This window comes from Cydia strobilella, chromosome 12, assembly GCF_947568885.1.
Source record: "Cydia strobilella chromosome 12, ilCydStro3.1, whole genome shotgun sequence".
In the NCBI taxonomy this organism is placed as follows: Eukaryota; Metazoa; Arthropoda; class Insecta; order Lepidoptera; family Tortricidae; genus Cydia; species Cydia strobilella.
The window spans coordinates 3,684,076-3,697,565 of NC_086052.1; the positions used below are offsets into that span (position 1 = coordinate 3,684,076).

General features: G+C 37.0%; 1 protein-coding gene across 1 annotated transcript in view; it reads right to left on the reverse strand.

Moving 5' to 3' along the window:
* The window catches only part of LOC134745846 (uncharacterized), a 36,316-nt gene continuing 22,826 nt past the window's right edge, over positions 1-13,490 (reverse strand). Inside the window, exons 19-26 of the mRNA XM_063679937.1 lie at positions 10,684-10,788; positions 9,941-10,080; positions 8,760-9,000; positions 7,898-7,983; positions 7,401-7,482; positions 6,536-6,623; positions 4,231-4,336; positions 1-126 (exon numbers count right to left, since the gene is read on the reverse strand). Coding sequence (XP_063536007.1) covers positions 1-126; positions 4,231-4,336; positions 6,536-6,623; positions 7,401-7,482; positions 7,898-7,983; positions 8,760-9,000; positions 9,941-10,080; positions 10,684-10,788 — 974 coding nt within the window. The remainder of the gene's footprint in view (positions 127-4,230; positions 4,337-6,535; positions 6,624-7,400; positions 7,483-7,897; positions 7,984-8,759; positions 9,001-9,940; positions 10,081-10,683; positions 10,789-13,490) is intronic.

Here is a 13,490-nt window from a genome sequence, read left to right on the forward strand (position 1 = left end):
CTATTTATGGTTTTCCGGAGCCTTCTTTAAGTGCCTGGCCGCGGTGTAGAGGTCGCGTTTTATATCCGGGTACCCATCCAGCAGATCTCGCCAGTCTCTGTTCCGGAGGAACACCATATCTGTTACCTGGAAGATAATACAGTTTTTGTAAAAAAATATTTTTCAAAATCCAGTAGGTTTTTGTAGGGTTCCGTACCCAAAGGGTAAAAACGGGACCCTATTACTAAGACTCCGCTGTCCGTCTGTCCGTCTTTCCATCTGTCTGTCACCAGGCTGTATCTCATGAACCGTGATAGCTAGACAGTTGAAATTTTCACAGATGATGTATTTCTGTTGCCGCTATAACAACAAATACAAAATGTACGGAACCCTCGGTGCGCGAGTCCGACTCGCACTTGGCCGGTTTTTAGTAAAAAACGGCGGTAACAACTACTGACTGGGTCGTTTCGGTAACTTGACTGTCGACAACGCTACCCTATGCTTTTAGCACCTCACAGTCGACCTAAAAATACGCACACACTGCGCTATACTTTTAATTTGCAACGTCTCGTCTCGTGTAAATATTCGAAGCACGGATAAAACCACGCGAAGGGGAGTCGGGTATTTAGGAAACACGAATTCATGCCGGTAAGGGCAATTATTTGTATGATGACACAGATATAATTTTGTTCCCGAGTCATGGTTATTTTCTATGTAGGTATTTAAGTAATTATGTGTTATACATATATTGTGTCTGAGTACCCACAACACACGCCTTCTTGAGCTTACCGTGGGCCTTAGCCAATTTTTGTAAAAATATCCTATAATATTTATATTAATTGAATTTTATTTAAATTTAAATTCAGTTTAAAATTCATTATTTTTCGAGGAATATTTGTAATTATTGCCTAATAGTGAGAGATATAGAATCATTACAGAATGTTGCAAGTTAAAAGTTGTGGAAAGTTTCAAAAAAGTTGAAAAAGTTTTCAGAATTTCCAGGAAAATGTCATAGGATATTAAGGATACTATAGTGAAATTGAAAATTTCGATACCCATGTAAAAATATGAGAAGTTTCCCAAAATTGTTCAATGTGGAAATTTCGCAATTTTGGAAACTTTCCGACGGCACATAAGTAGTGAGAGGTGAGAGGTCAAGTAATAGCTACCTCTAAGTAGGCTTGTAAGGTAGGTAAATGAGTTTCATGTAATCTTAGAAACAAATTCTCATTTCTCTTGATATGTGTCGATGTTATTTGATTAAGTCATATTTTAATATATTATTTTTGTCGTAATTATAATTATTTGAATAAAAGATGTACTAAAATCGTGCCAGGATGCATAAAATAATGCAATTACATTAAAAAAATTGTGGAAAACCCGGAAGGTAAAATATTCGTACCTTAGTCCACTTTGCGCGTTTTATATTTCTAATTAATTTATTACTCTCTTTAGCGACCATACTTGCCCTACTCTCCCCTAGCTACATAATAGGTAGTTCGCTAATAAGCCGACTTGTTGAGAACTTAAAGTAGTTACGCCGTAAGCGTGTCTCGTCGCCTAACAACGACTGAGCGGAATCTGAATAGGACCCTTGTTTGCTGCCCTTTCGTTACATTTGAGCAAGGTGAGGCGCAGTACATAGTTAATATCAGTGGGTCTATATGTATACACAATTTTGGCCACAAATATGTATAATTTTAATATACACACATTTAATATACATATACATATAACTATACACACCAGAAAGTCTCGCCAATAAATACGAAATAATAATATGTGAGCGCAAACTTGATGGGTTTCCTAGTGATTACTGAATAGTTCCACCATCCATCTCCTCACTCCATCACCAGATCAGCTCAATACTCTCAATAGTACCAAATTTATTGTCGAATTACTGTATTCTGGGGTGTTATCTATTAGCTATAGAGTTATCTATAAAGTTAACTTGCAATATTTTATAACAGTACATCACTAAGTTAGTTACAAGTGAATTAATAAAAAGTATGTAAAAATGTGTTTGATTGGCATTTATAGCGTTGAGCGGTGAGATTAGCAAGCTCATTTGCATGCAATGTTCTGTCGCTTTACTCATCAGGTCCAGGTATCTCTCTCTACACTGTGCCATCATGAATATGTAGCAAGTGATTGTTGGGAGCGCGGTATCGGAAGCAACAAGTTAGCGCCATCATAACTCTTTTCGCATTATTATTTATAATTCGATTGGCATTGTCCATAAGTGATTGTCACATGCCACTTGGCTTGGCTTGGGTAGGTTTGCCTTGGCCTTAACGCGTCAGATGTCAGTATTTATTGCCGTACTGTACATAAATCTGTTCACTGTGTCATCATGAATATGTAGCAAGTGATTGTTGGGAGCGCGGTATCGGAAGCAACAAGTTAGCGCCGTCATAACTTTGTTTTCGTACTACTGATTTTAGATATCGAGTTGTAACAATATAAATTACTTTCATCACACTCGCTCAGTAAATGTGGAATTGCACGCAGGCTTAGCGGGAACTATAGAAAAACCGTTTTCCCTAGGGAGTTATGAAGTTTCTAGTATTATAATTTAACAGTTTTTTGGTCTCGGGGGCGTAATAATATCGCAAATTCGAGTCTATAAATCGATTTAACTATACTCTCGTTTGCAATATTTAACTTACACCCCATGTTGCACAATGTACTATTTCACCACACCAGATCGTAAAGGCTCTCTTTATTTTCAAAAACTGACGAGAAAGTGGCATTTTATTCACAAGATTGGCAAAGTAATTTGATGTAAATATAGAGTTGTTTCCTCGTGTTGGTGACATTGACTTTCATGTGATATGTGATGATGATGAATGGTAAATATATTCAATAGCGTTAATATGGATTTGATTTGTAATGTTTTACAGTTAGTACTTGCGTTGGAGCGGTGATAAATGTTGTGTTTACTCGGTTGCAAAGTTTGTTTTACCCTCGTGCCTTGAAACTCTCAAAACTCAAGATTCTACTTTACGATTCTCAATTTTGGAATATTTCACGTGATCGGGTATCAATATTAGCATGACCAAAAATTTGTCTGGCCAAAAATCTATAGTTTCCAAGATTTTATTATTTTTGTATATGTCGTGATATTTTTTTTACCTAACCAATTTTTTTTTGGAAACTATTGATTTAGCAAATCTCGGTCATCTATATTAACATTTTACATGAAAACTTTACAGTAAGTAATATGACAAATAACTGGCCAATTAAAAATTACTTTAAGTGAGTTCTAATCCAATTACTGTACATAATGTCATTGTATTGTTAGGTGTCATTGGTTATAACAACTTAAAATAAATTATTTTACATTTTGATGTAGGTTTATAAGAAATTATCATGACATCATGACATACAATGCAACATTCTCATTAGTTTTTGAAGATCAAACGAGAGCCTTTACGATATTTCGTACATCAAGTACCGATAAACAGGATAAACTCATTGGTACGAGTCGGGGCTTTGTGTCTATTTGAAACGAATTAATTAGCGTAGTAGCATGATCGTTATCTATCACTGAGCCAAATTAATCAGCTTAAGAGCACGTCGAACTAGGAATCTGACACTAATTTGGCCGTGTACGTAGGAACACGGCCAAATTAGTGTCAGATTTAATACAATAGGCCATTGTATTGTCGACGCTGTGTATACCTACATGATAGTGATATAATTTTTCACCACCTGGTAAAGGCTCTCTTGATTGTTCAAAAACTGATAAGAAAGTTGCATTTTATCCACATGTGAGGCAAAGTAATCTATTGCGAATTTTGAGTTGTTTTCTTATGTTTGCTGGTACAGTAAGTTGACTTTCAAATGATTACTTTGAATGATAAATATTTAATACCATTCATTTGGTCGATCGATTCAATCGATTTGCTTTGATTTTCGCTCAAGATTCCATTTTTCTAACCACTCGCTACGTTCGTGGTTCAATTTTGGAATCTTTCGCTTGCTCGGGTATCCATATCAGCACGAGAGGTTAAACAACAACTTTGCCCTCTTGTAAAACAAATAATTACATATTAGATGCAAAACGTTGTACCTATATCATTGGATGCTTGTCACCCGACTTACATATGTATGCAAATTTTCAGCTTTATTGGATTCATTTTCTTTGTAAGTCGGGAAGTGGGTCAAATTTAACTTGCAAGATTTGACCCGTAATAATAATGTCCCACAATATAAAAGGAAAAATATATTAATATTTAATGTTATTACCGTTCTTGTGACGAAAGTGAACTGTACAGGTGTGTCCGGGAATAGGCCAGGGACCAATCCGAAAAATCCATTCGTTGATAGCACTGATACCAGCTTCCTTTCTCCGCTGAAACCATTTTTTTTGTATCATGGAAATGAAATGAAAACACACGGAAAGTGGTTCAAAAAGTAACAAGATTTGAAGCAATCAAATATACGCAGTGAAGCTAAATAAAAGTGTGTGGTTGCATATTATTATTAGAGAGCAGATTTGAAGTAGCAATCTCAATATTAATATAACTTACCCGCCAGTAGGCTAGCAGGCGCGGCCGCTGGAAATGCCGCGAGGCTAAAGCACTCCAAATACGCCCATTTGGAACCGGCATACGACTTTGTTCCGGTCGCGGTGGAGACGGCTGGGCCGAGGTGTTTGGATGCGAAGAAGTTGGTAAGAGACTTGGGGCGGCGTTTACGTGATAGAGGTTGCGACCCCCGTTCAGGCTCCTACTTGGTCCATCGCTTGCTATCCAGCGCGGCAATGCCGCAAGTATATTTGGCACGTTTGGACAGGGTGGGGGTCGGAATGGGGTTTATGTTTAGTATAGATAATGTGTATTTTCTAGTCAGTTTTAGTGTTTTTCTTTAGTTTTATGTGTACGTGTTTGTTTTAGTTTTTAACATTTGATAATGGTTAAAATCTATATGTGGAATGTGTGACAAGTTATATGTTATTTGCTTTTGAAATAAAGTGAAATTGAATTTTCCGTCAGAAAAATAACAAAGTGCATATAACTTTTATTAACTTTTTATTTACTATCATCATAATTTTTGCCCAATATTTACAAAAGCTTCCAAAAAGGTTTTTACTTTTTTGTTCCGATAAGTTACATTATTTTTGTGTGTAGAAAATAGTTAAATATTGCAAACGAGAGCATAGTTAAATTGCGACGGCTTGCCGGAGCGATTTATAGACTCGAGTTTGCAATATTATTACGCCCCGAGTGACACACAATGTTTTTCATCACACTTGCGATCTAAAAATGAAGTAAGTATAAAGAAAAAAAGCTGTTAATTATATTAGTAGAAACTTCATAACCCCCTTAGGGAAAACGCTTTTTCTATACATTTACTGAGCAAGTGTGATGAAAAATACTAAATTATACCAGTCATATCCATATTAAATTGAGATCGCTACCTTCAAATCTGCTCTCTAATTTTAATGTTATCTGTATAATTGTAAATCCACCTAGCTACGTACCTACTTACAGTACATGCATATTGCATATTCTTTGTATTAAGTATAATGTAAGTTAAACAATACGAAATAAATTTTAAAGAAACAGAAACGTCTGCGAACGATGTTATTAAGCTTAGAATAAATTTAAAAATGGGAAAATTACTGCCTTGGGTGAGACTTGAACTCCAGAGGCCGTGAGTTCAATTCTCACCCAAGGCAGTATTTATTCCATTTTTAAATTTAGAATACGAAATGTTCCAGACAACATAACAGAAAAATAAAAACACTGACAACCAAAGAATGCATTTTACAAAATAAAAGCGCCAAGCATTTCTGTAAAATATTCAATGCGAGGCAGGAAATCCACAACTTACTCATATGTACAAGAGAAAGAAATGAAACAGAGTAACAGCTTCATGCAACGACGCAAAGTAAACTAGTCACCAGTCATAGACAGTATCAGAAGGATATAAGCTGTGGGTGAAGTGCTCAAACAATACATTATTATTAATTAAGTGAGCAAGTGCGTACATGACTGAGTGCATAATTATGGTTTTTAACACTTAATTAGCTTAGGTAGTACGGGCCGATTCGAGTTTTAGTTATGCGATCTAATTCCGATACGATACTGATCTGTCAGTGTCAAAAGTGATTGACGCAAAACTAAGTGGTGAGTCAGGTCGTAGAAAATTCAAAATCATTGCTCTCGTTCGTACAGTCTTATGAAGCGGGATTCTCAACAGTAGTGCAGATAGTATTATGCATATAATTACGGTATCTGACATTTATTGCCCGACTCGCCACTTGGTGCTGCGACAAGTACAGCCATGAGTCTGATACCAAAGATATAAAACTCCGTAATATATGGATACAGTCTAAAATTTGATTCTCGATCAGATGTCGCTACTACCTTTGGCCTACTCTCGTATACGGTGACGGTTACGTTTGTTATTTAACATTTTTAAGTTTAGTTTTAAAGTGTTTCGATAGATGGCAGGGAATTTACTGTGGTTACAAAATTTACTATGACACCGCTCTATAATATTATATCCTCTTTGCTGATACTCTGTCACGTGTGTTTACTCCTACCTTGCATCAGTAGACCATTTCTCGACTTCGCCGTCGTGTATAAAGTAGATGCAGGCAAAAACATCTCCCTCCTGTATCAGCTCCCTGCCTGGAAAGGATTTGGTGGGAAATTTTGTTTCGGATTTACTAGTACTTAAGTCCTCTGCCAAGTAGAGTTGCATCAATATGATGTTATGTCCGAATATAAACGCTGTGTTATATGCTGTGCCCTGTCCTGACAGGGTCTCAAAAACAATAAAAAAGTTGTTTAATAAAAGTTGCACAGTTTGTTACAATTTGCGAAGTGTCTCAGTAACCTCGCAGAGGATGATGTTCCACCCGTCACACTACTAATACTATCTCATAAATAAATAAAAACATTTTGTTACTTTTTTCGATGGTAAAGTACAAAATGGGTATTTGGGTTTATGATTATATATTATTTAAGTAATACAAATATTGTAGTCGTTAGAAATAAATAAATCAAAGTGTTGGTAGAAAAAGGAGTAAAAATGTCCCACTCGTCACTTTTGCAATGACCCCATAGTCAATCGAATTTTAAGCTACCGCCATTTGGCTGATACGACAATGATTTTGATTTATAACGTTAATAAATACGATTGATTCATGGGTGACAAACAGGACGTGATAGATGCTAAGGTCCCGTGTATCTGGACCGATGTTACGTGACGTCAAATTGGTTATTAGAAAAAGTCGTTAAAATTTAAAAGTATTGTAAAAAATCTTTTCTTTTTCCTTTCTTTTTCTACTAACAAATTGGGCTACCTGAGAGTTCGTGAAATGAAAGAAAGATATTAAGAACAGCAACATACTTCAGACATTACGGTCTACTAAAATATGTTGTTGTTCTCATTCCAATAAATACCTGCACATATAACGACCCTATGCATCCTAGTAGCTAACTGCCTTGTAAAATAAGCTGGCTGCGACCTGAACAGAGGGATATCCTGCAAGTAAACCAAAAGTTTATTCTCAGGAACATCACGAAAATTTTACAAAAAAAAACTGGAAAATTATCGGGCATTTGCTAGAGCTGGCGCGGTTGCACCGAGCGGGTGAGCGGGTTCGTTATAAATAGTAAGTATAGTTTGTCAAAGGACTGTCTCATTTCAAACATAGATAGAGAGAATCATACTATCTTTATCTTACACTAGTACTAGCACCCAAAAGAAAAGGATGAGTATAGTTTTTTTTGTTCCTATTTACTGACAAGATTTGCTTGACCAACTATATGAGCGTTGCTAACTGGCGCGGACGCGTGCGACGGATTTTGTCTACAATTGCACCCGCAAATTGCAACCGTGCCAGCTAGCGGACGCCCTTTATCGAATGTATCGTAGTGATTTTCGCATACATCAATACCTGCAAATGATATGCGTACAACGCCACGTAGAGGTCCTCTCTGAGGCACAGCGGAGCTTCCACCACCAATTCAGGCATCCAGTTACCTGAGAAATATAATGCAAACAATTTAATTTCTGTACCATTTTGTTTGCACCAACGACCACTGGACACAGTCCAATATATTGATCTGACCAGATCCGCACCGCTCTTGATTCCACAGTTCACATGGCTCTCCACACCGCCAGACAGAAACAGATGGGAGAAAGATCGTAAAAGAGAAAATGATATACAAGGGAGGTCACGACCCTCAATATTTAGGAGTATGACCGAAGGAGGAGGGACCATTTGTATTTTGTCACAGTGACAATCAATATGAAAGTCGCTAGAGACGTCATACTATTACTGAAATTCAATTCCTTGACCGTGCACGTGCATTACATGGTATTTGTGGCATGCTACTTGCATTGCCCATTTATTCTTATTGCAACTAGGCATAAATACTCAACACATTGATTCGAGTCATAAAAAATGTAACTTTTTTTTAGGAAGGAATTTGAAAAATAGTTTTTTAGTCACTAACAAAACTATAAATTTGAATAAGATTGGATCTACTTTGAATGTAACGTCAAAAAATATTGACATCGCCTTATAAAGCAAGTTTAAAGCACTATTTGACGTCCCAATGCCCTATATTAAGAGTAAAATATAAAATAGTTACAATTAAAGCCTGACCAGTAATACATCATTGTCAAGAGGGCGCTGTTATTCTCATGTATAGGGTTACAGTTCAGTATAGTATGAAAAAAATAGTTCCAGTGAAATTCCGCAACATGGCGCGTGATCATATATTACTGGCTAGGCCTTACAACTTACAACCCACCTCTTTGCCTCTGCCAAAGAAGAGCAGTGTACCCTTTCACGCGCTCCAACAGTGACTGATTCAAACCACTATGTTTCAAGTAACTGTACAAATTAGCAGCATTGTAGTCGAAATTCAGCAGTTCCCGATAACTCAGGTACATCTCTCTGAACGCGGAACTGCCTATCCATATACACACGAGGTGGCATATGTAGCATACGAAACATTCGTAGTACATTTCTTGAAGATTAATGGCGGCATACTGAAATAGGATAAGGGATGTTGACATCAGTAGAATTTTATGACGTAATCTATGGAGTCATAAAATGACCAAACCAAAACAAAATTGACTATATCTACACACATATCATAAGCTCTCTACGATGCGTTCAAAAACCGTAAATTATGGCCAGCGTAAAGACATAGTATAAACAGAGCAAAGTATGTTATCTTCATACAACGCACCGCGCGCGACTTGTATGTGTGCGCCATAATAATATATATGCGTCGCCGCACGCACACTCAAACAAAATCTCGACCCGTTTCTCAGTGCGCCAGTCGAGTTTGTGTTTGAGTGTGCGTGCGGCGACGCATTGATACTTATGGCGCACACATACAAGTCGCGCGCGCGCATGGTAAAGATAAACGACTGTATTTTCAGAACAAATTTATTATCTTGAGGAAATGGCTATTATTTACGGTGCATCTGGACCTTCTTATGCCACTTGACTGTTAAAAAGTGGAGTCGACTTTTTAAACTTGGACGGAAGTCGATCGAAGATGACCCTCGCTCAGGGCGGCCAATATCGGCTGTGACGGAAGAAAACATTGCAAAAGTTTGACGTTTTATTGAGCGTTTGAGCAACTTTTTTTCTGATCTTACAGCACAATCGAGATTTAGACCCACGACTTTTGACTAACCAACAGTCCAACACATACTTAACCTTTTCGACGTCGTGTTAAATACAAAAGGTCACTCGGACGCCACGCCACGTCCCCGAAGTGTCAAGACTGAAATTGAACTTTATGCACATGCATTTAGGTCTATGTTGCTTTGTGGTCTGTGACGTGACGGATTAATCGGTGTTTGGCGTTGGACCTGCGGTGCCGATACATCGGTCATTGGCGTCCAATAGGTTAAGATTGAAGCTCATATTATTTCTATTGATATACTACTAAAATCACATGATATATGTACTTACATTGCCAGAGTTAGTTTTGGTGATAAGACTCATGATGAAGCCCAGGGCAATAGCGTAATCGTCCTGCCATCTCATCGGCACTAGGAAACTGTGATTACCGGAGAATTTCTTTTTCTGAATAAACACTACTGTTTTACAACCTAAAAACATACAAATGTACATACTAAGTGTAAGGCCTGTGTGGACGCTCGAGTTGGGCGTGCGGCGTGCATGTTAAACAAATGCAATCGCAGTTGGCACCATCTGATGGCCCACCGCAAAAACGAAAATAGAAATTTCGTTATATGTTGGCAACTCCAACAGAAATATAAGTTGCCTTCATTCTAATTCGGTTACACATCACATTTCACCTTATGTGCTTTTGTGCTTTTAATTATTAAATATAATATTGTGACCATGGATGTAAGTAAAGGGAGGTAGTGAACCGTGAACCATCAAATATAGGTTCCGGAACCTATATTGAGTAAGTCGTACGGCTGACGCCAATGTGTCAAAACTGTCACAATCATCTACTAAATATTGCCTGCATTTTAGTTTTATCAACTATGAACGTCACGCGTCTATTATTAATAAAAGGTCATTGATTGTGACCATCAAGACGGCTTTCTGCTCTTCGCCCATCTACTGAACCAGCCACAAGACCTCCGCTGAACATTATCTGCCGCTCTATCGCTCTTAAGTGTTCGAGCGACAGAGAGCGTTTTTTGCGGTAAAAATCTGGTCGTACCTTTAGAAGAACTTACCTTCTCCTCTGATATCAGGATCTATCCATTCGTTGTAGTACCTTTGATACTGATCTAGAGTTTCCACAGGTTTTGGTATGTAATAAGAGTTGTCCAATATAGATGCTGAAAAAAAAACATATCACCCCATGCACCTAATATTAATTTTATTCTAAACATTCTAATAGGTATAGTATTTTTTATAAAAAAAAATATGTTTGACGATCTTAATCATTCTTATTATTAAATTTGATCTGTGTAATAATTCAATATTATTATGGAATAATTTAACATCAATAAGTTGCTCTAATAATTAGCTTAAGATAATATACTTAGTTACTTACTGCTGTGGCGCAACGACCCAAAGTGGATCTTGGCCTCCGACACCAAAGATCGCCATGCTACTCTGTCCAAAGCGGTTAAGATAATATATAATACATATTATGTACATAATACTTATCATTCATAAGTGCTTGTTGTGTGCTAGGCCTACATGAATAAAGTATATTTAAACTTTGAATGTTCTCCGGAGATTTGTAAAAAAAATTAAAAAATTGTCAGAAAATAATAATAATATACAAACAACTATATCTTTAGGTAATAAATCAAAATGAGCTTTAGGATTAGGTCTAAGTACCTGCATACCTAGATATTTACTGTTTTTAACTGACTTCAATTGCAAGAAGGAGGAGGTTCTGTATTCGGTTGTGGCAATTTTTTAATGTACAGTCAGCAGCAGAAGTTGTTAGGCGGGCGAGGTGTTCAAAATTACCTTGACACGCTCTTACTTCTTCATAATAAAGTCGCGTCAAGACGAAAGATAGAGGAGAATGGAAGAGAAAAACATGTTGTGCCGACCCCACATAACGTGGGATAAGGGCAGGAAGAAGAAGAAGAAGAGAAAGTCGCGTCAAGATCATTTTAAACACCTCGCCCGCTTAGCAACTTCTGCTGCAGACTGTATGTTCAGTGTTCACCGATTATATATTATGATATTTAAATTAAATTTATTGGGATGTAAATGATTGAGTAAACAATATTGATTAACTCACGTCTGCAGGCAATCACGACCCACCCACAAACCATTGCTTCGACGATCAAACTAATGATTGCAAAGTCAACCAAATTGTAAAATTTTTGACTCTGAAACAAAACAGACTGGAAAATAATATTTATATTTCAGCCTATATACGTCCCACTGCTGGGCACAAACCTCTTCTCATGCGTGAGTATTTTCACGAAATCGTGCGCTCGTGTTTGTTTTCAAAATACCTATACTTTTCACATTATTGTTCTATAAGTTACAACTTTTTATGGCTTTAAACTGGTTTTGATATGACTTTGACGGCCGGCATCTCTCGCACGACACTTCATTTCGCATCCACCAATTAAATAAATAAATAATAATAAAGCCATTTATTCCATATTTCACATAAAAACGGTAATTACAATTCTGATGTGTTGTTATTTTGGTTGTTAGTTTCTTTTTCCCTAGGGTTAATGTTAGTATGATTAGTTTATATATTATAAGTTCAAATGAAATATGGACCCCTTATTGGGTAAAGGCCTCCTCCATCTTATGCCATGTTTCCCTGTCTTTGCCTTTATACATCCAATTGTTTCCTGCTATGTCTTTTATGTCATCAGCCCACCTTCTTTTTGGTTTTCCAATTTTTCTCTTCCCGGTTGGCCCCTTCCATTGTGTGGTTGTTTTGGTCCATCGTTTATCTGTGTAACGTGAGATGTGGCCAGCCCATTTCCACTTTAGTGTGAGTGCATGTTTTAGCGCGTCAGTAATCTTTGTTCTATTTCTTATGTCTTGACTTTTTACTTTTTCTATTTTTCTAATATGTAGCATGCTTCGTTCCATTGCCCGCTGAGTGCATTTGATTTTTTGTTTTACTATATCTGTGTACACCCAAGTTTGGCACCCGTACAGTAGACAGGGCAGAAGGCAGGTATCAAATACGGTTTTTTTCATGTGCAGGTTGTAATTTCCTTTCAGAATTTCTTTTAGGGACCAGAATCTATTCCAAGTAACGTTTATTCTTCTTTTGACTTCTTCCTCGTTTTTTGTTTTTCTAAATGAAAGTTCCTTGCCCAGATATTTGTAGTCTGTCACATATTCTATATTTTTTTCATTGATTATGATTTGTCTTTCGCGGCTGTTAGTCAGTATCTTTGTTTTTTCCGCATTCATTTCCAAGCCAACTTTAGTGCTTTCATTATCAAGTGAGATCATCATTTCTTCTAGGTCTTTTGGGGTCTCCGCTAAAATGACAATATCATCAGCAAACCTGAGATGATTTAAATATCTTCCATTGATATTAACTCCTTTTCCCGTCCAGTGTAGGTTGCGGAATACATCTTCAAGTACTGCTATAAATAGCTTGGGCGACAGGGGGTCACCTTGCCTGACTCCACGCTTTATATTTATTTCCTCTCCTCTGGTTTCTAATTTTACCTTGCTTGTGCTGTTTGTATAAATGTACTTCAGAATGTTAATGTATTTTTTATCAACATTTGTCCTTTGCAATGCATTCCAAATAGAATTGTGGCTAATACTGTCAAAAGCTTTGCTATAGTCTATGAAGGCCACATACAGAGGTTTGTTGAATTCATAGTGTTTTCCACCAATTAGCGTGAGTGATCTTCAAGGTCGTATCGAAATAAGATTAACCCGTAACAAATTGTTATATCAGAATCAGGCGGATGTTGTTGTATGTGTGAAAGGGGAGAAACAACGCAAACCTATGCAACCAAGTAATGGAAATGATGGTTAACACGTTCACAGTCCCAATAAATAATGTTTTAATTTCCTAAAGTCC